The sequence below is a fragment of the Cavia porcellus genome, unplaced genomic scaffold, assembly GCF_034190915.1.
Source record: "Cavia porcellus strain 051 isolate PalLab524CR breed Dunkin Hartley unplaced genomic scaffold, mCavPor4.1 scaffold_1, whole genome shotgun sequence".
In the NCBI taxonomy this organism is placed as follows: Eukaryota; Metazoa; Chordata; class Mammalia; order Rodentia; family Caviidae; genus Cavia; species Cavia porcellus.
The window spans coordinates 232,146,877-232,173,280 of record NW_026947484.1 but is presented as its reverse complement, the minus strand read 5'-3'; the positions used below and the strand labels follow the sequence as shown (position 1 = coordinate 232,173,280).

The 26,404-nt window shown below is 38.5% G+C and overlaps 1 protein-coding gene and 1 long non-coding RNA gene across 5 annotated transcripts in view; one reads left to right on the top strand and one right to left on the bottom strand.

Annotated features, from left to right (window-relative positions):
- The first annotated feature begins 566 nt into the window (after positions 1-566).
- Positions 567-26,404, top strand: part of Clip4 (CAP-Gly domain containing linker protein family member 4) — a 75,316-nt gene continuing 49,478 nt past the window's right edge. Inside the window, exons 1-2 of one of the 4 annotated variants that reach the window (XM_003473006.4) lie at positions 567-708; positions 7,707-7,854. In XM_003473006.4, the coding sequence (XP_003473054.1) occupies positions 7,722-7,854 (133 nt within the window). In that variant the 5' untranslated portion in view covers positions 567-708; positions 7,707-7,721. Of the gene's footprint in view, positions 709-1,372; positions 1,577-1,758; positions 1,892-2,282; positions 2,305-7,706; positions 7,855-26,404 lie in introns of those variants that run through there. The other 3 variants (XM_013155962.3, XM_063230398.1, XM_013155964.3) reach the window with 3 other exon arrangements.
- LOC134471473 (uncharacterized) lies at positions 22,735-25,703 on the bottom strand. The gene is made up of 2 exons (XR_010040922.1): positions 25,513-25,703; positions 22,735-24,042 (listed from the first exon to the last, which is right to left on the bottom strand). It is a non-coding gene; the product is annotated as an uncharacterized LOC134471473 (long non-coding RNA).

Here is a 26,404-nt window from a genome sequence, read left to right as displayed (position 1 = left end):
TCTGGCAACTTGCCTATGTGTATGTGGTGTTTGGGTGTAGCAAAAATAAGCCAGTGGCCTGGCTGGTTCTAACAGAGACCTGTATTATAGCAAAGAACGTCTCAACCAGCCACACCTTGTCACCTACTAATAGTGGTAGCTCAGCGGGATAATTTAGGTCAGCACTGAAAGTAGATTGTGTACCTACAGAAACTTTGCCACTAGCTCCTTGTCTCAGTAACAGATCTTTATGAGTTTCTGTGGTTCAGTGATGGACGTTACAAGTGTTTAAACCTACCAATGGCAGGCTGTCTTCCTTCCATCTAACCAGTTGTGGTGGGGGTAGGTGTGATAAGAGCAGGGAAAGGAAGGTGGAGTCCTCCGAGGAGGAGGAAGTCTCCAAGTCACATCAGCATCCCTGAGAGCGCATGAAGATGCAGAGCCTGTAGGGACAGAGAAACTGGCAGCTGACCAGGGACGTGGGATGGTGATGGTTCTGAACGTTGCATAAGCAGTGTGGGTTTTAGTTGGCAGAGTGCTCCACCCCATTCAACAATGTGATGTGACTGCTACAAACAACTATTTTGAGCTATGTTAACCAAAGCGTAGCAGCTAGAAAGAGGTGGCTGTGTCTCCTTTCTGCATTCCACTGCATTGACTCCTGAACATCGTAGTTAAGAGTGCTCAAGACAAGCAGGGATGGATCCTACAGAGTCCTTTGACATGCTGGTGAGTGGGGGCTGTGAGCGTGTCACAGAAGGGGCACAGAATACTTATTCAGGGTATCCTGGGATCAGACTTGATCTGAGCTCCTGGGGTGGAAACAGGACCTAAAGAGGAAGAGATCAGGGAGGCCATACTTTAGCTCCCAAGGAAGAAGGCAATATTCCAAAAGGTTGTCCAAGATAAATGGCTGTGAGTTCCTCCATACGTAGTAAGTATTCAATCCCGGCTACTTGCGGGCAGCATGGTGTAGAAAGGGTTCAAGCAATTCAAGGCTGTTTTTCCCAAGCCCATGGAATCAGTGGTTCCAGTGGGAAAAGGTGTTCAGTGGGTCGCAGTCCTTCGCGCTCACAGGGACATTGAAAGCGGTTTATTCAGTCATCGGCATCTGTTACTGCAGGTACTTTGCTTGGTGAACAGGAAGCACAGTAGTGTATGCAGGAGAGGCCTGGAGGATGGAGGAAGGGGGAGGGGAGGAGGAGGGAGAGATGGGGTGAGGAGGAGAGGGAGGGATACCTCCTGTCCCGAGGACACAGACTCACTGCTGCTAACCTCAGTCATGAACCGCCAATGCCTTTCGTTCCACAGCTTGACTGCAGATCTGTCAGGCGTTAGTTTTAGCACCGCTTGGTTTGGGGTGGTGGGCGTTGTAGAAGGCGATCAGGACAAAGGGTAGACCAGGCAGGAGCAGAGTCAGGGTCACACTGTGGTGACAATTCCTGGTCCTCTCTGCCGCCTTCTTGCATAATTGCCCAACGTGAGCACAGCAACTGAGTAGGGCTTTTCACAGCAAGACCAACAGACAGGTGACCGAGGGATCTCCCGCAGGCCGCGCACACTACACGGAGGCTAAACACGGGGTCCCTTTCCCGGGGTGAGCACGGCAGCCCGACGGGCCGGGCGCGGTTCATCGGGACCGGGGGACGGTGCAGGGGGCGGGGTGCAGACCCCGCAGAGGGGACAGCGTGGGGGGCGCGGGGCGCGGGGCGCGGATGCGGAGGAGTGCGCGCGCGTGCGCGGGGCCTGCGCGCTGCCCGGGCGGCTTCACTGCGCGCGCGCCGACCCGCGTGGGCCCGGGCAGCTCGGGCAGCGGCGGGCGGGCTGGCGGGCAGGGCGCGCGCTCGGCCTTTCCTCCGCGCCCCGCGCCCCGCGCCCCCAAACGGCGCTCGGAGACGACAGGACCCGGCAGGTGGGCGGGGGCCCGGGGCGGGCGGGCGGCCGCGAGGGGGTCTCCCGGCCTCCGTGGGCCCCCTGGCCGAGGCCTCCCCGGGGCGGCGCGGCCACGGGCGGGGCGCGGGCCGGTGGACTTTCGGGCGAGCCGAGGGGTGCGGGCCGCCCCCGCCGCCCTGCAGCCCGCGGAGCTGGGCGCCGCGCCGCGCACCGGGCCTCCTGGCCTTTGGCACTTGTCCCTCCGGGTTGGAGTCGTGGGGAGACCTTCGGTCTGCCGGCATTCAGAGCTGAGTCGTGTTTGTCCCGCCCGACCTTTGCTGCCCCGAGTTCCCTTAATCCTGACTCAGCTGCGCAGGGGAGAGAAGTTGGAAGAGCACTTGAGACGGGACCAGCCTGCCGCAGGGTGCAAAGCCCGCATCGCTGCGGACTGGGGTGATGATGGGTTTGTAATGCTAGCGTTCTGCCCTGTGCACGTGAGGTGGGCCTCTTCCTCTGACACTCTGTAGGCCACTTGGATCTCTGTCCTGGTGGTCTTTGGATGTGTATCCGGGAGCGATGCTCTGACGGCTTCATATGGTTCTGCATGTTCCAAGCTAGTTCGTGGCGCGCCTTGTAGCATGTCATGGAGTAAAGCTTGTCTGAAACATTTCCTGACAGAGACACCTTCCTCCGTAGTGACACGGAGCACAGCGACTGAACTGCACTTTCATTTTGACATTTGTGGTGTAAAGCTTAGCTCCCTCCTGCGTGGTGTAAAGCTGTCTGAAGAGCAGAAGAGCAGGAGGTGCAGGAGGTGTAGCAACTATGGAGGGAAGTAGAGACTTGAAAGTGTCAAAAGTCTGACATCTGTCTGTCTGTCTTTTTTTTTTTTTGGTATCGGGGATTGAACTCAGGATCTCATGCTTGCCAGGCAGTCACTGTGCTGCTGAACTATATCCCCAGCCTGACAGTTTTCATTTTTAAGATTTAAGATGATCCTGGTTCCATTTTATCCTGCTAACAAAAGTGTGATGCTTTTTTTCCCTCTTTTTTGGTGGGGGATAATGCTTTCATGTGATATGGACTATCTGGGCTGTAAGACTGAATCTTACAATGCAATGAATGCATTTCTTTCTGTTTGGTGGATGAGTTAGCACTATTTATAGGCTTTATTCCCAACATTTCAAGCTTACTAGACAGTTCCACTAGTGAGGCCTGTTAAAAAGTGGTAATTCTATAGTGTCTGATTCTTACAGCATCGCAAAATTTGCAAATTATACTCATGACCTTTAATTTACAGGATCAGCTTTGCTCTTTCTCCCAGTTTAAACCTATATGCATCTGATTACTTTGAGACATACTGTTCCCTTGGTAATTATGTATAATTATCCTATTGTGGCCTTGCTTAGTGCATTGGCATTTGATTTGTTTCTTGCTTCAGACCTCTGTGTATTATTTTCTTATCTAGAGAGTGTGTTGCACTGTTTTCCTTCCGGGCTGCTCAGTAGAACTCTACATGGAAACAAGTTACTTCTTTCTGTTCCCACATGGTGCATGGGCATGGTAGCCATAGCCCGCCTACAACTTGATATTTTAAGTGGTGCTTGAACTAGAGCTAGAGCCGTGGAGGACTACCCTTTAAATTTGTTTTAGACTACTACTTGTGGCTACTGCCCACGTGGTTGAACATCACCGCTTCTAATCATTAGTGGCCCAGGAATCCTCTGTTGTGTTGTGTCTTCTCTCATGGTCATGTGGCTGCTCGCAGAGCTGTTGCATGGTACTGGAGGCTTTCTTGTGAAAGTGCAGCGCTAGGCTGTAATCTACGTGAGGGCAAGGGCATGTCTGGTTTCTTTATTCTGTATGCGCAGTAAATATTAGCTCAGTAAGTATTAGTTGAATGCATACCTGAACTTGACAACAGGTATCTTGTCTTTGATACCCTTTCTAGGACCTAGAGCTGTGTTTTTAATGCTGCCAATACCTGTCTAGGGACTGAACACATGTTTTGTAGGTAGCGAATAAAGAGATCTTTAGAGGGATGCTTTTTATATCCTTCCTCGCTCTGTTTTGGTTTTGAATCTCATGAAATACTCATGTACTTCAATAGCTCTTTAATGAGCGGGCTGCTGTTTTGTAGGAGCAGATAAAAGAACCATGGGAGTTGTGCTTTGGACATGCTTATTTCGTAGTTTTGTCTGGGAATCTCGTGAAAATAAAGATTTGTGATAAATCACTATGGGAAATTGAATGTGAGTGCCTCAGGATTCCAACAAATGTGGGTCTATGGGCACAGCTTAGGTCCCCAGATTGGTGCTCTTGAGCCATAATTAAACAAATTTTTTTTTTATTTTAAAGAGAATAGAACCAAGGAAAACAAAACAATAAAATCAATCAAATAAACCAGAATAAGGGATACAGGACTTCCAAACCTTATGAAATTAACAGTAATTACCATAATGCCTTTGTTGTGTACAAAATAGCTGCATATAACACCTTCAGACATATTAAAAATCCAACAGAACAGAACAGAAACAATAAAAACAAAACAATGAATGCAATAAAGGACATCAAAACAAGCCAGTAGTAAATACATAATGGCTTCCATAGTGTATCTTGCTATCTTTTAAATAGCTGCTTATGCCATCAGGGTCAACATAAACAAAACAGAAGAAAATAAAAACGCAACCCAACAAAACGATGAAAACGATACGGTTTCCTGGTGGGGATCTCCTCCCTCCCTGTGGGGCCTGGTTCTTTCTCCCTCTGCATCCCACATAATTTTGAGGGAGTCTGCTGGCCGCCTTGAGAACCGCGCAGGTGAAGTTGGTGGATGCTTCTTACCACTGCTGTTTGATGGCAGAAACAGAGATCCTTGAAAATCACCAGATTTTAGAGCCTCGTTCCCACATGCTTTTACTCAGAGCTAACTTGGTTTGAGGGAGTAAGACAGAATTTCCATAAAGCTAAAATTTTGGGTAATTTGCTTCCAGTTAATATAGATACAGATAATTAGGACTGACTTTTAAGATTACATTGAATAATCAATTTTTACCGGTTAACTGTAGGAGGATTTGGAACAAAACTGTATATTCAACATGGGTCAATGTATCTCTACCAAGAGTCCAGGTGTTACAGATCTTCAGACTGAGAAGTTCTTTCAGGAAGCACTGTGAGCTTACATAAAAGTTTATAAGTGCGTAGTTTTCTTTGTAAATGAAAGGTAGAATGTTGGGTTTTTTTCCATGAAGGAAAAGAAATGGGACTAAGGAAAAATGCCGCAAAAATGTAAAAATACAAAGCATATCCACTACCTTGGTCTGATAATACTGTACCTTTTTTGGTTCAAAATATGTAAGAAAGTGAAGTTGATTACATCTCCTTGGGTGAATTATCTTTCCACTCTAGATCTAGAATTTGGATATTTTTTAAATTGGTGTAAGACACAGTTTTGTTCCCGTCATAACTGGTAGTTGTGTCAGATGCAGTTCTTCTTTAAGAATCTCAGCAATCTGGAAGGAAATTTAAGGTGTTCTGGGAATCATGTTTAAAAACTATATTTGAATAGGACTTTCCATCCTTTGAAAGGGAAGTCATTTGGTGGCTCTTTGTCACTGATTTGGAAAGAAAACCACTTTCCTGAAGAATTAAGAGTATTAAAAGTATTTCTGGGGCTGGGGAGTTAGCTCAGTGGCATAAGCACCTGCCTTGGAAGCAGGCGGTCATGAGTTCGATTCCTGGTACCGATAAAAAAAAAAGTTCCCATGTGTGATTATGGTTAATCTTCCTGAAGCACAACTTTCAGCAGGCTGTTCCTTTTAAAAACATCAGTAGCTCCCCAGTGCTCCTGGAATTGGATGATCTGATTTTTGGTTAATGTAAGAACATCCTGGTTTAATATTATTTCTCACTGCTTTTCCAGTCACGTTCCAAGTTTCAAACTGGTGTCCTTTTCATATGCTCCTCTTTTTAACTCCTTCCTAGTTTTTAAAAGTTTATTTTGTGAAACTCATCGTTGCCCATGCCTTTTTCAGTGTACCATTTCCAATTTTTGGAAGCGCCTATAGTGAATTTTTTGGTACTCATGTGATTAATACATTCTGTTATGTTCATAATCTTACCTTCAGTCATTTTTTTGGACTTTATAAACCAGCTAACATTGTAAACTAGCTGACATGGGCCATCTGCTACTCATGTTTGTACTGTTACTCAGTCTTGTAACCTCTGAAACAATTGGAGTTTTGTACTTAGTCATTCCTTATTAGATGCTTAATAGACTTTCTGTTCCTTTCTTCTAAAGAAAGCCCATACTCTGTAGAATATTGCTATAATTTACCTCTAAGTAAGAACGCACCAGTAAGTAGGAATCCTGCAAGAGAGAGAGTCTGTGACGTGAAGGAGGGCTGTCTGCACAGTGTGTGCAGTGTGTCTTATTGACGGTAGTGTTTGGGGAGCTCACCACTCCTATCTTAACTCCCGTTCCCTGACCTTGTCATTTTCCTGGGTGAATGTCAAAATGATTCAGAATATTTGGGGCAAGTGATTTTTTTGACTAGTAATTTTAGTATCCAAGAAAATTTAAAAACATGTAAAATAGAAACAAGGTTATTTAATATACCTGTTCATACACATGTATGCTCCTTGAGGAAAGAGTCTTACTCTGACCAGTTGTTGCCAGTATGTTTTGCAAAAATATGAGTCAAGTTGGGAAGAAATCAGTTAACTCAGAGAAGTAACAGTTTCCTTGGAGGCACAGTAGGATGGGAAAGGTGATTATTAGTACAGGACAAGTTAACCAAACATAATTGAACACACACTGAGTAAAAGGTAGCATGACCTGCTACTAGACTAAGCTAAAATCATTAAATATTTTAATTTTTCCTATTCTTTCTAATGCAAATAATTAAAATATTTAATTTTGTTTTGTAATATGATTTTCTGCTTATATTTAAAAGTAGATATAAGGATTCATAATATTTCAGACTTGCAAGATCTGATTCTAAAGAAACTATGAAGTTTTTAGTTTCCTAAGGTTAGTTTAACTTAGAATTTTCTCTGCTGTTTGTTATTTCTGAGCTGTAGATTAGGGGGTAGCACAAGTTTAAGAGAAAAAAACTAAGCACTCAACTTTTTTGGGATAAGGAGGTAATATAAACGATAGAGTTTAAAAGGTAGAGCCTTCCACGCTCTGTTAGGATAGAATAAACAGACCCTGGTGCATTACATGGAGGGATCTCCATACGCTCTTATACTTGGAAAAGTGATATCATTAATTTTCAGTAATATTGTGGGGCATCAGAAAATAATGGAAATATCCTGAGGTAGATTATCTTCATGTGATGAGCACATGGTGCAAGCTGCTGGACGAGAAATGATCTGACCTCTGTCAGAATTCAGAGTTAGATCCATCTCCAAGGCTAATATGCCGTTACTTGTTACCTGTTTAGCTCAACACTTTGCACATTTGTGCATAATATTAGTTCGTTGCTCCTGCAGTTTTTTAGAGAGATTAATTGTGTTGTTGACTGTGTAAGAAACAGTGTGAAGCAGTCCATCTTTCTTAAACAACGCTTTGTCCAGAAGAATTTTTTTCTCTATCATGAGAGATTCTTTTTTTTTTTTTTTTTTTGGTGGTACCAGGAATTGAATTCACAACCTCGTACTTGCCAGGCAGGTGTTTACGCCACTGAGCTAAATCCCTGGCCCCAGGATGAGAGATTCTTGAAGGTTGCATTTGAAAATGTCAGTAGGTTAGACATGAAAAGAACTTTAGGATTTTTGTAATTGAAGGTAATCATTGTAGGTTGCACACACTGAAATCAGAAATGCTTTTTCTCTCCCCTTTTTCTTTATAGGTGGCTTTCTAGAAAATGACCATAGAGGACCTTCCAGATTTTCCATTAGAAGGAAATCCTTTGCTTGGAAGATACCCGTTTTTATTTCCAGGTTCTGAAACACCAGTTATCTTTTCCATTTCTGCAGCACCAATGCCTTCAGACTGTGGTATGTTAACTATCTGTTTGTTTTCTATGAACTGATGACTTGTGTCTTAGGCCCTCTGATGGTGTTTTCTGAAAACATTTGCTGTGGGTTTTATAAAGCTGTTTTTGTTCCTTTTTCAAAAATACAATTGCTTATTGCATGTTCTGCCTTTTACACTAAATGCTTTATATCTTCTGTAAGCATTTTTATTATGTAAACATGTGACTTTTAAGTACTGTGACAAATTTAGAGGATTTTAGTTTTAGAATGTACTGGTTCTTAGATAGCTAACATTCTTCTGCTATTGATATATTTATTTTGGTTAAATATGGTAACTTGCTAAAAACATTGTATTTTGGCAGAGATAGTAAGAGACCTTTCCTTGGAATATGGAATGAGATTGGATCCTATTTAAATTGGCCCATGTAATTCTCCTTTGTAAAATGTAAATCTAGAAGCATTCTCGTTTTTGTCTATTTTGACTTACTTCCATAGGGACATATTTTATCAGATAATTGACAAATGTGTAAAAGCAAACCAGGAGGTAAACTTGATAAAAATGGTACATTTCAAATTAGAATTTTTCAGATAAAATGTTGGGTTGTTATTTCAAGTCATCTTTGAAGATAGATTTTAATAGATACAAAATTTTAATAGATACAAGGTTATTAGATTAGAAAGTTAATAGATACCAAGTTATTAAATAGGAATTTGTGTTTTTATTCATACCCATTTTACTAATTGCTCATCTCCACATGTCCTACTTTTTTTTTTTTTTATTTAAGAGGAAAAAGAGAAAAACACAAAACAAAACAAAGCAGTGTAAGGTTACACATAATACAGAACTACAAAAAAAAAAACATAACAGTAAGAAATCACCTGTTAATAGATTACATAATATCATCTTGGAAATAGTTGCTCAAATCACAGTATCAAAGAATACAAAGTAGACATTCAAACGGAGAGACTGCAAACAGCTGTGTTCAATGATCCAAAAACATTAATATAGTCAGCTATTTAACATCCCTAAACACACTTGTTGTTATATCCGTTAGAGCTCTTTTTTTTTCCCCTCCCTCTCTTTTTTATAACAAAATTTACACATTTTGGATTTTATTACTCCTTAGTTCTTATTACTTTTTTGGGGGGGAGAGAATAAAGTCAAATATGGCAAAACAAAGCTGTAAGTCAAAACCAAGGATAGACATAGCACATGATGTAGAACAGAGTACAAGGTCATCAACAATGGTTATCAACATTGTCTCTTGTTTCCTTAAAAGGAATTGTCCATCTCATTAGATATTATAAAGCCGGACAAAACAGTGGAGAACAAGACCAATAAAACTTAGGCATTGTGAACATTACAGGACTTCCAAAGGAGACAATAGTCAAACCAAAATGGGCATCTTTGTGAATCTTATTGCCTTCAAATTAGTTGCCTATACCTTCAAACTTGCTACTATCGCACAGAATGGAACAGAGTCTAATCAGTCAAAACAAGATCTTGGGAGTATTACAGGACTTCAAAACAAGTTAATAGGAGATCAAAAAGAGTTACTACTATATATCCTAATTTTTTAAGTTTTTCCCTTAATTAAAATAAACATAAGAAATAGCTAAATAATTTTTTTAAAGAATAGTAGTTACCATAGTGTCTGTCTTTTTCCTTAAAATATTTGGATAAAACTTCATATACTATAGCTTCAAATATTTCCATATCAAAAAGCCCAGAGTAAAGCCTTTCTAATTAATAAGTGAAAATTTTATAAGGCTTCAAGGCCACATAATGGGGAATCATGATTATCACATATTTTTATATATTTGAATCATTACTTACATTAGGGAAACTATTCGGTATTCATACATGCGAGATTGATTTATTTCACTTATGAGTATGGTCTCAAGCTGCGCCCATTTATTGATAAATATCTCAATGCAATCCTTCTTTATAGCTGAATAATACTCCATTGTATAGAAATACCACAACTTTTTTATCCATTCCTCAGTTGATGGACACTTGGGTTGTTTCCAAGATCTGGCGATTACAAATTGTGCTGCTATAAACATAGGTGCACATATATCCCTGTGGTATGATGCTTTCAGTTCTTCTGGGAATATGCCTAGAAGTGGAATAGCTGGAATAAATGGGATTTCCAATCCCAACTTTTTGAGAAACCTCCAGACAGACCTCCACAAAGGCTGTACCAGTCTACACTCCCACCAACAGTGCAGGAGAGTTCCTTTTTCCCCACAGCCTCTCCAGCATTTGTTGTTGTTGGTTTTCTTGATCCTGGCCATTCTTTCAGGAGTGAGATGGTATCTCAGTGTGGTTTTAATTTGCATTTCTCTAATGACCAATGATGATGAGCATTTTTTCATGTATTTATTTGCCATTTGCATTTCTTCATCTGAGAATTGCGTATTCATCTCAGATGCCCATTTTTGGATTGGATCTTTGAATTTTGAAGGTCTGAGTTTTTTTAATTCTTTATATGTTTTAGACAAGAGTCCCTTGTCTGAGAGAGAGTTCACTAAAATCTTTTCCCAGTTTGTGGGTTTTCTTTTCACTATGCTGGAGATTTCTTTTGACATGCAAAAACTTTTTAGTAAGAAGTGGTCCCAGTTATTGATTCTGGGAAGTATTTCCCGTGCAGTTTGAGTCCTATTCATGAATTCTCTACCTACTCCTATGTCTCCAAGGTTTCTACCCAATTTGTCTTCCAATAGATTTAGCGTTTCTGTTTTAATATTCAGATCTTTGACCCATTTAGATTTTAATTTAGTACATGGTGATAGACATGGGTCTAGCTTTAGTTTTCGGCAAATGGAGAGCCAGTTTTTCCAGCACCATTTATTAAAGAGCACATGTCCTACTTTTTTATATTCAGATTTTATAGTTTTAACTGTAGCAGTCATCAAAGTATTACCTAAATACTCAATATCAAAGTATCTTAATCCTAGGAGTTATTTGCAGCTTTTAAACAGATTGACTGAGTTAATTTTTAGGTAATGTTAATTATGGGGCAGGGGCTTGAACTAAACCACATTTTATGTTGCTTATAGTACCTATTTTATCTTGGATTATAGTTGTCTTATTTCCTTTCCTACACTATAAGTTTCTAGACTGAGTAGGAGTCCATGTTTTACTTTTGCTTACATCATAAAGACTAATACAGTCATTTGTTGTGATTAGCTGTTCAGTGTTTCTTGGATAAATATATTTAATTAAACATGGTAATGGATATTGACTCCTTTGTATGGCTGAAATTAAACATCACTTATAATCTTATAGTGACATGGTATTTGAATCTGTTTGGACCTATAGTTCAGATTTCTCCATGAAGCTTGCTGTTTAGAAACTTCATTTGTAGAGTCTGTGACAGATGGCTATTTAGCCACTTGCATATCTTCAGTAATGACAAACTAATGGAATAGTTTCATTGCTTAAAAGCTTCAGCTGTAAGAGTTATTTTTGAATATAACTCAAAATATGTGTTCCTGATGTACCCTGGGACCATAATGTTAAGTGAAATAAATCTAACATATAAGCTTAAATATTTAAGCTTAAATATGTGGTTTCTTTTATATAACAAACATAAAAGTATAAATAAACTAAAGAGCAAGAATTAACAATAAATAATAGGAAACGGAAATAGAGCTTCTAGAAAAAGGAGGTACACTAAGAAATGGAGGGGTAGCAGAGGGAGAGAAGAGGAAGGGGTTAAAAAGGAATTAAGATGCATTATGTACATGAACCAGCTCTCCAAGATGAATGTAATGACTATGCATGCTAAACATACACTAATAAAAATGTCTCCCTGAAATTATAGTCAGCTGGTACTAATCTGATGTGGAAAATCCACTTCTTGATGTGATAGCCTTTAAATCTTTGCACATAATTTAAGCATTTTCTTAGACTGTCCTTCCTTCAGTTACACATTTCTAGTTCCTCATCAATCCCTTGTCAGAAGTTCCAGATTCTTTTCAATCTACTTGTTAGAATCTGGCATCAGTGTCCTGCTAAGCATTGAGGCTTAACCCTGTATCTGGCTGACCCATCCCTTTTCTGCTCTAATCTTGTATTTCAGCATTACAGTAGCCAGCTCTGTGTCTCAGTACCTTTCCCTGAGGGCTGCAGGAAGCAGTGTGTATTTACTCACTTGGGACGACAAATGGCAAGGCCTATTCACGTGTGCAGAAGTGTCAGAACAGGATCTGGACCCACCTTTATGTAGCATAATTGGTTCTGTGTGTGTTTACCTGAGTACCACAGAGGGTCCAATAGACCTACAGCACTCCAGCAGTTATTAAAAAAAGTGTTTCTTTTGATTTTTCTGGTAGAAGTAGCCCAGTTCTGTATAACGGCACATTAAAAAGCAGATTTGCAAGTTTTTGAGGAGGCCCAAAGTGAAACATCAGATTACTTATGCATGGATGATCAAGATGATCCATTATGGTAAAATACATACTTTGGGAACAGAAGAGTGTTATTGGTGGATGATAATGAGGATGACAACAGTGACTTTGATGTTGGCCATGTGAGTCAGTTCCTATGACAGTGAAATGGAACAAAAATTGACTGATACAGACACAGGGAAGGCAGAGCTACTCGATGAAGAAAACAGCAATGTGAGTGCATCTTTGACTAGTTGAAATGCTGTAAAATGGCCACGTAACCAAATGGAATGGTCCAATGTTAGAATTAGGTCTGAAAATATAGTGAAGATCTTGGCAAGGGTGAACTGTATTGGACGGAATGCCGGAACCAAATGCCAGTAACAGATGAAATGCTGCAAGATGCTGTGAAATACACAAAGGCTGAGATGCAAGCAAAATGTTCTGTATGCACCAATAGCCAAATTCAAAATGTATTTATTATTATACCTCACTAGGGGAATTGAAAGCATTCATAGGTCTGCAGTACTGAGCACAGATTTCTCACAGCAGTGGCAGGAATGTGAAAGACTTAGGGAAAAGCAGTGGGGCAAAATATGGCATTAAAATTTATGCTCTTGTAGATACTAAGACTTATTATGCTTTCAGTTTAGACATTTATCCTGGAGCTCAGCCATCAGGTCCTGATTGTGGGTAAACCAAGTGATGTGAACTGACTGGATGTTCCCATCTCCCAAGCTCATCAGAATGTGACATTCAACAATTTTCCAATGATGTTACATTTGCTAACAGACCACAAGTTGACCAGCGCAGGAACTGTACACAGGAAGAAAGCAGAAATTCCAAATGAAATATTGCAATTTCACATCAGAGAATCATATAGCATAATCTTTGAATTTCAGAGAGATATAAAGTTAGCCCCGTATATGGGAAAGAAAAGTGAACTGGTACTGCTGATGTCAACATCTCTCCATAGTGGAAATACTAGTAGGGAAATCCTGACCAATCAGAAGCCTGAGATGGAAACTTTTTGACAACAAAACCGACCATGGAGTAGATGTTGTTGATGATTTATGCAGCAACTGTGATGATACTTTGAACAGAAAGTATTGGCCAGTGTTTGTGTTTTACTTGATTCTAAACATGTGTAACATAAATAGTTTGATAGTTTTCAAAGAAAATAGCAAGTACAAAATATCATAGAGAGATTTTCTTAGAGGACTGACACTGGAGCTCGGAATAGTTCAATTATAGCAGAGGGAAAACAAAATGTTTATGCCCAGGGAGCTATGCAACAAGAATTGTGGAGCACACTGGTAAGCTGACGGGTATACAGACAGGTGCAGTATTACAGAGACCTATTGTGTCAGCAGAAAAACAAAAAGGATGTCCATTGTGCCCTGCAAGAGAGGACAGGAAAAGAAAAATGCATACCATCAGGGTGAATGATACTTGTATATGGAACATGCAGTTGTCATACGTGAAGACTGCCTTGGGTGTGATCATTGAAGTAAAGATTATTTTTTTGTAGAGTGTCATTGGTATTTTCATTGTAATTCATATAGGAGTTTATTTCTGATGTTCTTTTTAGAGTTTGTACAGCAGAAAGCAGTTGATGTTTAAACTTTTGGTGCCTTTTATAAATGCTCAATAAATATTAAAAACTCAAAATTTTATTTTTGAGATTTTTCCTGATAATTCCTCATTATTTAATATAATAAAAATCATAAAACTAAACTTCATAATTCAGCAATAGAAATACACTAAAGAATAAACATGGTTCTGTCAAAAACCACACTTGTGCACCTTGATGCCACAATTTGTCTTATGCTCCAAGGGCTACAATGTGTCGTGCAGAAATACATTTATTTAGCAGGTATTTATTCAGGGCCTCTTATGTGCTGTATTTATTCCTGTGTTCTGGAGATGCCACAATATCCAAGATATGGGAAGATGGTGGAGTGTGAGCTGCTGAGAAAGTTCTTCTGTGAGATTTTGTATCTTAAAGTTGGAATGTAGCAATGTGAGGGAGAGAAGGAGGGAAGTGGGTCCCCTGGATCCAGGAAGAATCTGAAGCAAGACTTGAAACTCATGGGGAGATGGAAGAGAGACTTCAGTGAACAAGAAGGAGGTGGCAGGTGGCCATTTTTCTCTGAGCCTGGACTCACCGCATCTAGGAGCAGCTTGAACTTACAGACTCATGGTGACTACTGATGACCTCAGAGGCCAACACAGAGAAACACACAAGTGGCGTGGAGCAGTGGACACAGTGGACTGCGGTGGCAGGTGGATTATTTGGGTTCAGAATTATCTGGCTGGTAACCATCTTGGAGAGTGTTACACTGCGTGTCAGGGAGAGGCTGTGAGTTTAGGTAGCAGGAGATCAGGAAGCTGAGTGGAAGCTGGCAAGGAGCTGAGTCCAAGCTGGCAGGTGACATGTGGAGTGTTGCAGGCTGATCAGAGTAGCTTGTAGACAGCCAGAAACCAGCTGAGCTTCACTGGAACTGAAGTGCAGGACTTATCTATTACCTGGCTGCAAAGCTACAGTTGACTTGCTGGGGTTAACCTGCTTGGATCTGGACTCTGGATGACAGTAGTGACATACCTTGAACTTTTTTTTTAAACTTATGTTTTTTTTTTCCTGTGTGGGTAAAATTGCCATAACGAGGACTTATTTACTGTATATAGTTTTCTGGTTCAGTTTAGATTTTGTTATATAACCACATATGCAGTTCATATGGTTAAAGTTCATAGACAAATTAATAGTTGCCACAGTGTCATTTTCTAGGCTGTGTTTGATTGTGTTTTTATTCTTGATTGTACTTTAGCCGAGGTGACGTAATTGTTCTAATCAGTTGTTCTTTTCTTTGGGTAAAACAAGGTTGAGATTAACTAAGATTCATAAACAATACCAATGAACCAGGGGCTGGGCCAAGTAGGCATCAAGTTCTTATCCCCAATATATAAGAGGAAGGGTATCGTAACAGGTTCAAAAGTCAGAAGTCAGCCACACCTGGAAGACATCTCTGAGAAGTACTCACTTCCCAAAGGTTGTAAACACTAGCAGTAAAACTACTTTCCATAAGCAATTTTCAGCTATCAACCCAGCAATTAAACTACCAAGAAAAAAAAAGATACAACATTTAAGATGCAACCCAAGATGCTCAGTTCATCAAAAGCAAACCCAGAGGACAGTGAGGTGGAACAATTGGAAAGCTACTCTGGCAATAGTGTAAGTAACAAAATAGATGAATGAGGCTCTAGAAAAAAAATCAAATCAAAAATAATTTCTCAGATAACTAGAGAGATAGTGACCATAATGAAAGATACAATTAGTGACTCTAAAAGAGATATATATAAAGAAATAGAGGAGCTTAGGAAGGTGATAGAAACAATGAATGACCAACTTAGGAACCATATGGAATCATGAAACAGGTTAAAATAGCTGTTTAGGACATTAAAAAGTCTATTGAAAGTATATACAGCAGAATGAGCCAGTGTGAGGATAGAATATCAGATATAGAAGACAGAATTGTGGTGAACATAAAGTGATCATGAAAATAAAGATTTCTTAAAAATAGCAAGGGGCCATGAAAGATCAACCCAACAGCTGCTAGATGAAGCAAAGAATAACATAATATTGATAGGAATCAGTGAAAAAGGCAAGAAATAGCACAACAACATAAACAAAACAAACTTGTTCACAGCAGTAAAGGCAGAAAATTTCCCTGGCAGGAAAAAAAAAAAGAGAACCAACAATAGGAAAATGACATAAATAGAAGTCTACAGATGTTACAACTATCAATGCTAATGGTCCTAATTCACCAATCAAAAGAAACAGACTGTCTGAATGGATCACGAAGCAAGATTCAACAATATGCCACATAGAAGAAACACAGTTAATGTAAGAAGAAATTGATTGAAAGTCAAAAGATGGAAAATAATACTCTATAGGACAGCAACCCAGGTAAAAGCACAGGTGCTTGTTCTATATGTAGAGAAAGTGGATTTCAAGCCAAGACTAATTAAGATAAACAAAGAAGGTCACTACATTCTTGTAAGGCAAAGATTCCAACAGGAAGAGATAACAATCATAAATATATATGCACCAAATAACAGTGCACCCACCTATGTAAACCAAATACTAATGGATATGAAAAATCAAGTGAGCATTAATACAGTTGTAATGGGAGAACCTGAGTACTCCACTGTCACAAATAGATTAAATAAAAAAAAAAAACAAAGAAATGCCAAAACTGAACCAAAATTTTGAACAGATGGACACAGTAGAAGTCTGTAATCCATCCCATAACATCAGAATACACATTTTTCTCAGTAGCGAATGAGATGTTCTCCAAAATAGACCACATGCAAGCTCATAGAACATGCTTAAGTAAATGGAAAGGATTTGAAACTGTCCCATGCATATTATCAGACCATGTTGCAACAAAATGGGAAATTGGTGGCAAAAGAAACCACAGAAACTTCTCAAAAATGTGGAAATTAAATAACACACTCTTGAACAACCAGTGGGTCACACATGAAAGAAATTAGTTTCTATAATTAAACAATAATGCTGCTATAATAGAACAATGCAAAAAATCAATGAATTGAAAATTTGGTTTTTTGAAAGATGAAATGAAATCGACAAAACCTTATTTAAAAAAAGGAAAGTCTCAAATCCGCACAATTAGAATGAAAAGGATGAAGTCATAACACATCCTGAAGAAATCCAGAAAATCACTAATATCTACTTTAAGAACCTGTATTTTAATAGGATGAAGAACAGAAGAAATGGAAAAATTCCTAGGTACATATGTGTTGCCCAAACTGAATCAAGAAGATATAAATATTCTAAATAAACCAACTAGTCAGTGAAATTGAAGATGTAATTAAAAACCTACCAACAAAGAAAAGCCCAGGCCCCAATGTATGCACTGTTGAATTCTACAAGAAATTTAGAAAAGATTTAGTACCACTACATCTCCAACTGTTTAATGAAATTGAAAGGGCAGCAGTACTTGCAAATTTATTCCAGGAAGCAAGCATCACCTTGATACCAAAACCAGAGAAGGACCCAATCATAAAAGAGTCCTACAGACTAATCTCTCTAATGAAAAGAGATGCAAAAATTCTCACTAATACATTGGCAAACAGACTGTAGCAAATCACCAAGATTGTATACCATGAACAAGTGGGATTCATCCTGGGGATAGCAGTGATGGTTCAATCAACACAAAGCAATAAATATAATACATGATCTCAACAGAGCCAAGAATAAGACCACATTATCATCTCAGTAGATGCTGAAAATGCAGTTGACAAAGCCCAGTACTTCTTCATGGTAAAAACCCTGCAGAAAATTGGAATTGATAGTCTTTATTTCAATCTGATAAAAGCCACATATGAGAAACCAACAGACAATATCATACTAAATGGACAAAAAGAGAAAGCTTTTACACTAAAATCAGCAACAAGATTAGGATGTCCAGTGTTACCACTGTTATTCAACACAGTTCTGGAAACATTAACCAGAGCAATTAGACAAGAGACAAAAATAGAAAGAAAGATAGGAAAGGAAGAAAAAATTAAATTATTATTTTTGAAAAAAAATAATCATTATTTGTGGATTAAATTATCATGATACTCTACATAGAAGGCCCCAAAAACTCCAGCAAAAGACTTCTAGGTTTAATAACCAAATTCAGCAGTGTAGCTGGATACAAAGTGAACACATAAATCAAGAGCCTTCCTGTGCATGGGATGGGTCATGGTCTTGCTTGACTGTGTAACTCCCTGTGCAAGCATAGATTTTTCTCTCTTTGGCACCCCTTCTTTTTACCATACTGTACCTTGGTTGATTCCTGTTCTTTGGGGTCTAACAATCTCCTTCCTTAGTATGTTGGTTGACTTACCAAAGTTATAGTTAGGATAGGTCTCTTCCTATCTGGGTCCTTGTTGATCTTGGAGAGCCAGGGCCAAAATATTGCCTATCCTGTTAGCCAAGTTACTGTTTTAGCTTTGGTCTCTAAACTTCAATTGTTGACTGCTCAGGAGATTAGTTAAACCAGTGTTGCAAGGGGAGCAGTAAATTTATTCTAATTACCTTCCCTAGATATCAGGCACCTTGAAATAGCAAAGCCTTCCTGAGGAAAGCCCTGATTGCACAAAGAATCAGTGACTAGGATCTCATCTTACTAAAAACCTTTTGCACCAACAGAGTGAAGAGACAACTCATAGGGCAAGGTAGAAATTTTGCTGATTGTTCCTCAGAGAAAAGGTGAATATCTAGAATATACAAAGAACTAAAATTATCAGATCCCCACCCCAAATTTAAAGACCCAGTTCAAAAATGGACATCTGAGATGAATACACTCTTCTCAGATAAGGAGGTAGAAATGGCAAATAAATATATGAAAAAATGTTCAACATCACTGATCATTTGCGCAATGCATGTTAAAAATACTAAGATTTTATCTCATCACAGAAAAAGTAGTTGTTATCTACCACTAACAGTAACACGTGGGAAAAAGTGAAGCCTTCTCCACAGTTGGTGCGAGTGTAGACATTGTACAACCACTTTGGAAGTCACTATAGAAATTCCTCAAAAAACTAAAACTCAAGATCCCATTTGATCTGGCTATTCCCTTCTTGGTATTATCTGAAAGCATTAAAAACATCATTACAGAGCCAGCGTGATTCAAACAAACTGTAACCCACAAAGAAAGAAATGGGGCCACCTATATACACCTGTATGGAAGGAACAAAAAATATGAGAAGAGGAGTCAACAAGAAAGGGTCCTCAGTCCCCAATCCTGAGAACACTGATCCAGGAAAGGTAAATGCAAAGGAGAATGAGGACGGAAAACATGCAATATCAGGCACGGCACCAATAGACCTAAAGCAATATCTCCGGGGCCTCATAGACAAGTTCAAAAGTGAAGTATTTAACCAAGTAAAGCAAAATATAAGTAGAATAGTTAAAGAAATGCTAAGCACCTGCCAAGAAAAAACAGATGGTGGAATGGAAGAACAGAAAAAAAGGGAAGAATTGTTTGATGGAGAAAATAGAGAAAACAGAATACACGAAGCAGGTTCAAAGAGATTACTAGGAAACTAAAAACTCTGTTGAAAGCTGGCATAACAGCTTGAAAGAAACTAAGCATAGATTATCTGAATTGGAGGACAGATTCGTAAAGTGGGAGCATGAATGGAAAAACTTCTTTAAAATAACAAGGAAACAAACAGCAATAATACAAAGACTAGAAGATGATAAGAGGATCTATAACTTAAGAATTAAGAATGTAAAGGAAGAAGTAGGGACACAAACAAATGAACTGCAAAGGCTGTTCACAGACATAATCAAGGAGAACTTCCCTAATATGGAAAAGGTAAAAATACTCATATCTGGGGCTGGGGATTTAGCTCAGCGGCATACGTGCCTGCCTTGTAAGCAGGCAGTCATGAGTTCGATCCCTGGTACCGATAAAAAGGAAAAAGACAAAAAAAAATACTCATATCTATGAGGCATACAGGACCCCAGTCACCTACAACCCAAACAGAGCTACACCCAGGCATATAATAATCAAAATTCCAGATATCCAATATAAGAACAGAATATTAAAAGCCATCAGAGACAAGAAACAGATCACTTACAAGAGAACACCCATCAGAATTACAGCAGACTTCTTGGCACAAACCATCAAATCACAAAGAGCATGGGGGGAAATAATTCAAGCTTTGAAAGACAATAACCTCCAGCCAAGATTGATATATCCTGCACAACTGTCCCTAGAAATTGATGGAAAAACAAGGTGCTTCCAGGATAAAGAGGAACTAGGGGAATTTGCAACCACCAATTCAACTCTACAGAGAATACTGTAGGACATTCTAAAAGAGAAAAATGCCAAGATTCCAGAAACAGTGGCAGAGGGGCCATAATGAATGGAGCACAAAGCGAAGTGAAGAAGACAAACTGACAACTAATGACAGAAAAAGAGCTCAACAGAAATGAGGCAGAGAAGGTTGGATATAATTTCTAATATAGATAGCCTAGATACACTAACTTAAAGGGAAAAAAGAGAGAATTGCAGGCAGAGTGGATCAAGAGACAGGGTCCATTGAGAGGCTCTTTATAGGAAATATAATTAGCCTGAAGAAGGTTATATGGACCAAAATCAAACATGAGAAAATGGAACTCAATGTGATAGGGAACCAGAGAGTAATAGGGGTAACTAGACCAGTCTGTATGGATAGGTTGAACAGACAGGCTTTAATAAATGAAGAAATATAACTAGAAATCCAGCCTAGGAGTGAGAAAGTTCACTAACACTTAGGTAAATAGCAGGTTGCCCCCCCCCCCCCACCGCCCAGTACAAAACCGTGAATGTTGGGGAGACCTAAAAATACACAGTTCATTCTGGGGGAGTAAAGGGGAGGAATAGTCCTCAAAAAAAAAAAAAAAAAACCCAGCAGAAGATATAGCTAATAGTGTATCAGGAATTAAAACCCCTATTTACTTGCACCACTCTGCTTGGTTGAAACTCGTTCTGTCCTAGTTTGTATACAAGCACTGGATCTGAGGGGCACAGACGGCTGTCCATAGCACAGTGGACATCTTTAATTCCCTATTAACTCAATCAGGATCCATGTATGACTTATACTGTTGTATTATGACTGATCTTAGTTAAATCTGACTTGTTTGATTGCTGCTTATTATTGACAGATTTTATTCAAAACCTGTAAGGTTGATGGTAACGAGTTGAGGAGTACAGACAACTATACTGAAAATGACAATGATTCACCACGATATCCATTCTGATTTGATTACTACCTATTTTTGTAGCTCTATACTATCTATAAAGTTGTATTTCTATTAATTCTGTTATGTACTGATGTGCTCAATTATACTTTATCTAATGATATAGCCAATTCTGTTGATGATAACAAGAAACAGCATAGTGACCAGGATAGAACTCCTTATACAGCAGATTTATATGTCTTTTTAGTTTCATATGTCAATAGGAAAAAGTTTAGTTCTGTCCTGCTTTATGTTTCTCCCTCTAACAGAGAAAGGATAGAAATACATGTTAAGACTCATGCTTACGTAAAACCTATAAACAGTTTATGAGCACTGATCTGATGACATATGATGAAATGAACAAAAACTTTGAAAGAAAGAAATGGGCACTGCAGTATCCAGTGCTGATTCCGGAGTGTTATGATGTGAAATCCAGCAATATTACTAATCTTTTTTCAGAAGGATTTTAATCTAGTATGCTGTGTTAGGTCTCAACATAAATGAAGATATGGATAAACACGTACATGTCTAAGTGTATAAGATTGATAGCCATAATACTTAGTTTTTGTTGGATAGTTGAACAGAACTGTTTGCAGTCTCCCTGGTTGAAATCCCATTTATATGTTCCACTTGTGTACCTTGAACAACTATTTATAGGGGGACAATCTGTATACATCACTTGGTGATTCATTACTGTCTATTTCTTTTCTTTGAAAGTATGTACTATTTCTGCCCATTTTCTGTTTTGTTTTGTCTTTCTTTAAATAAAAAAATAAAAAAACTAAAAAAAAAAGTCATTACACAGTGATAGATGTGCACCCATGTTTATAGCAGCACAGTTTGTAATAGCTAAATTTTGGAAACAACCCACATGCCCATCAACTGATGAATGGTATAAATTTTTTTTAAAAAACACAATGGAAGGGGCTGGGGATTTAGCTCAGTGGCATAAGCACCTGCCTTGCAAGCATGCATTCATGAGTTTGATCTGTGGTACCAAGAACAAACAAAAAGCCACAATGGAGTACTATTTAGCCATAAATAAGGATAAATGAGACATTTCTTGCTAAGTAGTTGGACCTTGAGGCTATAGTCTTAAACAAAATAAACTGGACATGTGTGAGTACTGCATTGTCTGTCTGGTGTGAGAAACTGAAAATGTAAATAAGAACCAAAATATATAATGCATGTTGTAACATAGGAAGAAATTGTTTGAAAGGAAAGGGGAACTAGGGAGGGAGAGGTGGAAAGGAAGGAAGGGAAAAGAAAAAATGAGAAAAGAATAAAATGGAAACAAAGTTTTGTAGACGGGGGAAGAAGGCTTGTTAAAAGGAGGGGAGGGTATGGGGAAAAAGGAGGTACCAAATTCCCTATAATGAATATGGTCAATATGTATTTTTAAATGGTATCATTAAATTTAATTCTTAAAAAAAGCACCTTGAAATATAGTATGACCAGGGAACTGTTAATTCTCACCAATCACGGTTGTCTTACAAGTTGAATCCCTGCCAAATACTGACAGATAGGAGTCGTAAGTTTTGTAGAGACAGTTTGAGCTAAGGACCATAACAATCATGGTGACGTCACTATGTTAGAACTGTTAGGCTTTGCTATTATTTCTGAACTAATTTAAATTTTTTTCTTAGTATAAACAACTTGTAGTCAACTGTTTTTATCTAATTATAAGATATTAAAGGACATACAGAAACTTTTACGTAATTTATTATCTTTTACTTATTACCCAATCTTTACCCAAAGCTTACCCTTTTTATCTTTTACAATTACCCAAAAACGGGGCTGGGGATTTAGCTCAGCGGCATAAGCACCTGCCTTGCAAGCAGGCGGTTGTGAGTTCAATCCCTGGTACCGATAAAAATGAAAAAGACAAAAAAAAATTACCCAAATATATCACATTGATAGAATAACAAAAAATACTTATTTAATCAAAGACAGTAGATATAAATTTAACCAAGAGCATTGTACTCAGGAATCCTTATTGCTTTAGGCCCCGAGAGCTTACCTTTTTACTTATAACTAAGTTTCATTTATCAGAACAATTTGTTTCATGACTGTTGGGCATGGCGGTGTTAGACCCTGGGCAACGTGGAGAAGCCACTCACTCATCAGTGGAGAAATGGGACAAATTTTGGTAGAGGCAGCTGCTCTTTCAGCTACAAGGAGGAGGTGTGTTCTCAGCTTCCCAAGTCCAAAGAGTCCCAACTTAGCTACCTCAGTTGTTTCAGAAGACTCATCGTAACAGTTAACATTTAAAAATGACTTACATGTTTTCTTTGACCAAGGAAAAACTCGTAAGTTATTGCGCACAGACAGTAGTAAATGTTGCATTTATAAAACTGATTTTGGACATTATCTGGGTCCTGTAGATTATCTAGCAGCTGGGTGGAAGCATCACTGATCTTTAAAACAGCTTTCCTCTGATCAGCTGATTTACATTAGTCTGCTGTTAAGCTTTGTGAACCACAAGCATCTGAGCTAACATCACGAGTGTCTACTGACGTATAAGGCAACCTAGTAGAACATATGTCTAAGATTCACATATAGAAACATACATAGACAAACTACAGCTGTCAGTTCACTCAAGCACAGTTATTTTTTTCGAGGCAGGGTTTCACTACGCAGTTCAGGCTGACCTTGAACTCATGTGTAGCCCAGGCTGGCCTGGAACTCCTAGCAATCCTCCTTCTTTTGCCTCCTGAGTGCTGGGATTACAGATGTGTGCCACCACGCCCAGATGTTGAGCACAGTTGTTAAGCAATTTCAGTACTAACGAGCACTTCACTAGAATTTATTGAACAGTATCTTCTTTTTCCCTTGTGCTGAGGCTTCTCAAAGATGAACACAGGAAGCATCTAGAGATCCTGTTCTGACCCAGGGAGAGTCTGGAGGAGCCCCTTTTAAGAATCCTCATTTCCTCTTTAGTTTTCTTTAAATAAGCATCACACATTATTTTTATTATTTTGTATGGGATCTTTTCTCCTGATGTATTTCCTTTCCTAAAATTGAAAAAAAAAATTGAAATGTAAAAAACAGTGGTAACAAACACGTAAACATATCTACCAGTTGAAATGAATAAATACATTTTTCTCATGTTTAGCTCTTTTTAAAAATAAAAATTTAAAGTTGAAATTTCCTCTACTTTCCATTCTGTACAGTACCCTTTACTTCTCTGAGGCAACTACTTTTTAAAATGCATATATTCCAGATATTTTTGTTATACTACGTATATGAGAGTTTGTAAAAATGTGAAGTAGTGTTTTGTGTACTTACTATTTTGTGTAAATAACAGATATGTATATATCATTCTGCAGCTCAGTTTGTTCAGCAGTGTGTTGTTGAGGCCTGTATCAATACATGACTAAGATATTTAATTCATTTATTTAATGTAAATAAGCATTGCTGTCTGCTCCTCTGATGACTGATTTCAGTTTACCAATTTTCCTATAGTGTAATCAGTGTTAAAATAAGCCTTTTTGTAGATGACTCCTTGTGGACGTATGCAAAGAGTCTGTTTAGAAATTTCTAAATATGAAATGTTTACTAATACTTATTCTCCATAACTAAATTTTAGCTTGATGAATGAATTAGACCAAAAGGAAATTCTGTGACTGCTTTTGATAAGAAACATATCCGAGTCTCTCTTCAAAACACTGAGGTGCTTCTCTAAATTGAATGCCATTTTTTTTCTTGATTTTTTTGAAAATTGATAAGATTCAAAACACTTGATTAGCATTGTAAGCACTCATTTAACCAAAGTGACAAAGATCTTAAAGGCAGATGCAGAAACTTACAAGAAAACATCAAATAATCCTGGCTGTTTTTATTGAAAGCTGACTGATCAAAGATCTGGAAGAACCCATATGAATCACAGGAAATTACCTTGACAAGACAGAATCTTTCTTTTGTAGCAGGTAAATAAAGTTCATATTTCTCCATCAAGAAGAATCAATGCTCTAAGAAAATTTTGCTGTTGTAACAGAGGAGCTCAGATTCTAGTTTAGCATCATTTAGAACTTAATGAATTCATTGATTTTTAAATTTTTTAAATTAAATTATTTTTTTAATTTTAAAGAGGATAAAACCAAGGAAAATAAAACAGAATAAAATTAATCAAAACCAGTGTAAGTGATACAGGACTTCAAAACAATATAAAATGAGTAATAGTTATCATAATGCCTCTTGTTGTCTTCAAAATAGCTGCAGATACCTTCAGACGCAGCGAAAATCAAACAGAACAGAATAGAACCAATAAAAACAAAGCAATGAATGCAATAAAGAACTTCAAAACAAGTCAATAGTAAATCCCAAATGACTACTATAATGTATCTTGCTATCTTTGAAATAGCTATTCATGACATTGGATATCACACAATCAAACAAAACAGAACAAAACCCAACCCAACAAAAGAATGGAAATGATACAGGACTTCAAAACAAGATAACAGGAAATTAACAATGGCTCCCACCTTCAGAAGGAGACCCCCCTAGAAGCCACACTGTGGACCTCTAGCCTCTGAGTGGATGATCGTCACTGGCCCTACTCCTGCAAAGTCTGTGAAACACCAAGTACCCATAATAGCTGTGGTCACAGCAGCCCGTGTTTCTGCAGATCAGCCAGTCACTTACAGGGGTAGGATGGTGGATGACTCTTCTTGTTTGCCAGCCCAGGCACCGGAAGGGGCTGGGGGTTGGGGGTTGGCTGTCCTTGCTGGTGGCGGCTGCCTGTGCATGGCACTGGTTCACAGGGCGGGCCTGCTGTAAACCTAGGCAGAAAGAAATTTGTGTATCTGTATTGTATTTAACGCTGAAAATTGCTGGTATTTCTTTTTTCTTTTTTTTTTTTTTTGTAGTAAACCAATAGTGTTTTTATTTCCCAAAGTAATGTGATTCTGAAAAGCATTTGGGTTAGTTTCTATTTTTCTGGGAGTTCAAGAAACAATTTACATAAGTACTTGCTTTTACTTGTGTCTATTTAACATGCATAAACATACACACATTTTTTGCTTCAAGATTCTAGCAATGTGTCAGATATAATAATATGGAGCTTCCTAGTTTATAAAAGAATGTGGATTCACATTGTTCTTCAGGTAGATGGAATAAGTCATTATTACCTACCTAGATGGCTGGAACTTTCTACCAAGGAATTTTCATTTGCAATATTGTAAGCATATTTTATAGATACTATTTTCGAGTCATTTTGTTATTAGAAGCTTCTGGTTAAAGTCATCAGATACATTCTACTGTCTTTGGGAAGTTCAGGATCCTTTCTTTTCAAGGGCATCGCTAACTAAGGTGAACTGTGTTATCTAAGTTAACAGTTTCCCAAAGTAGTCATTGTAATTCTAATGTATCCTTTGT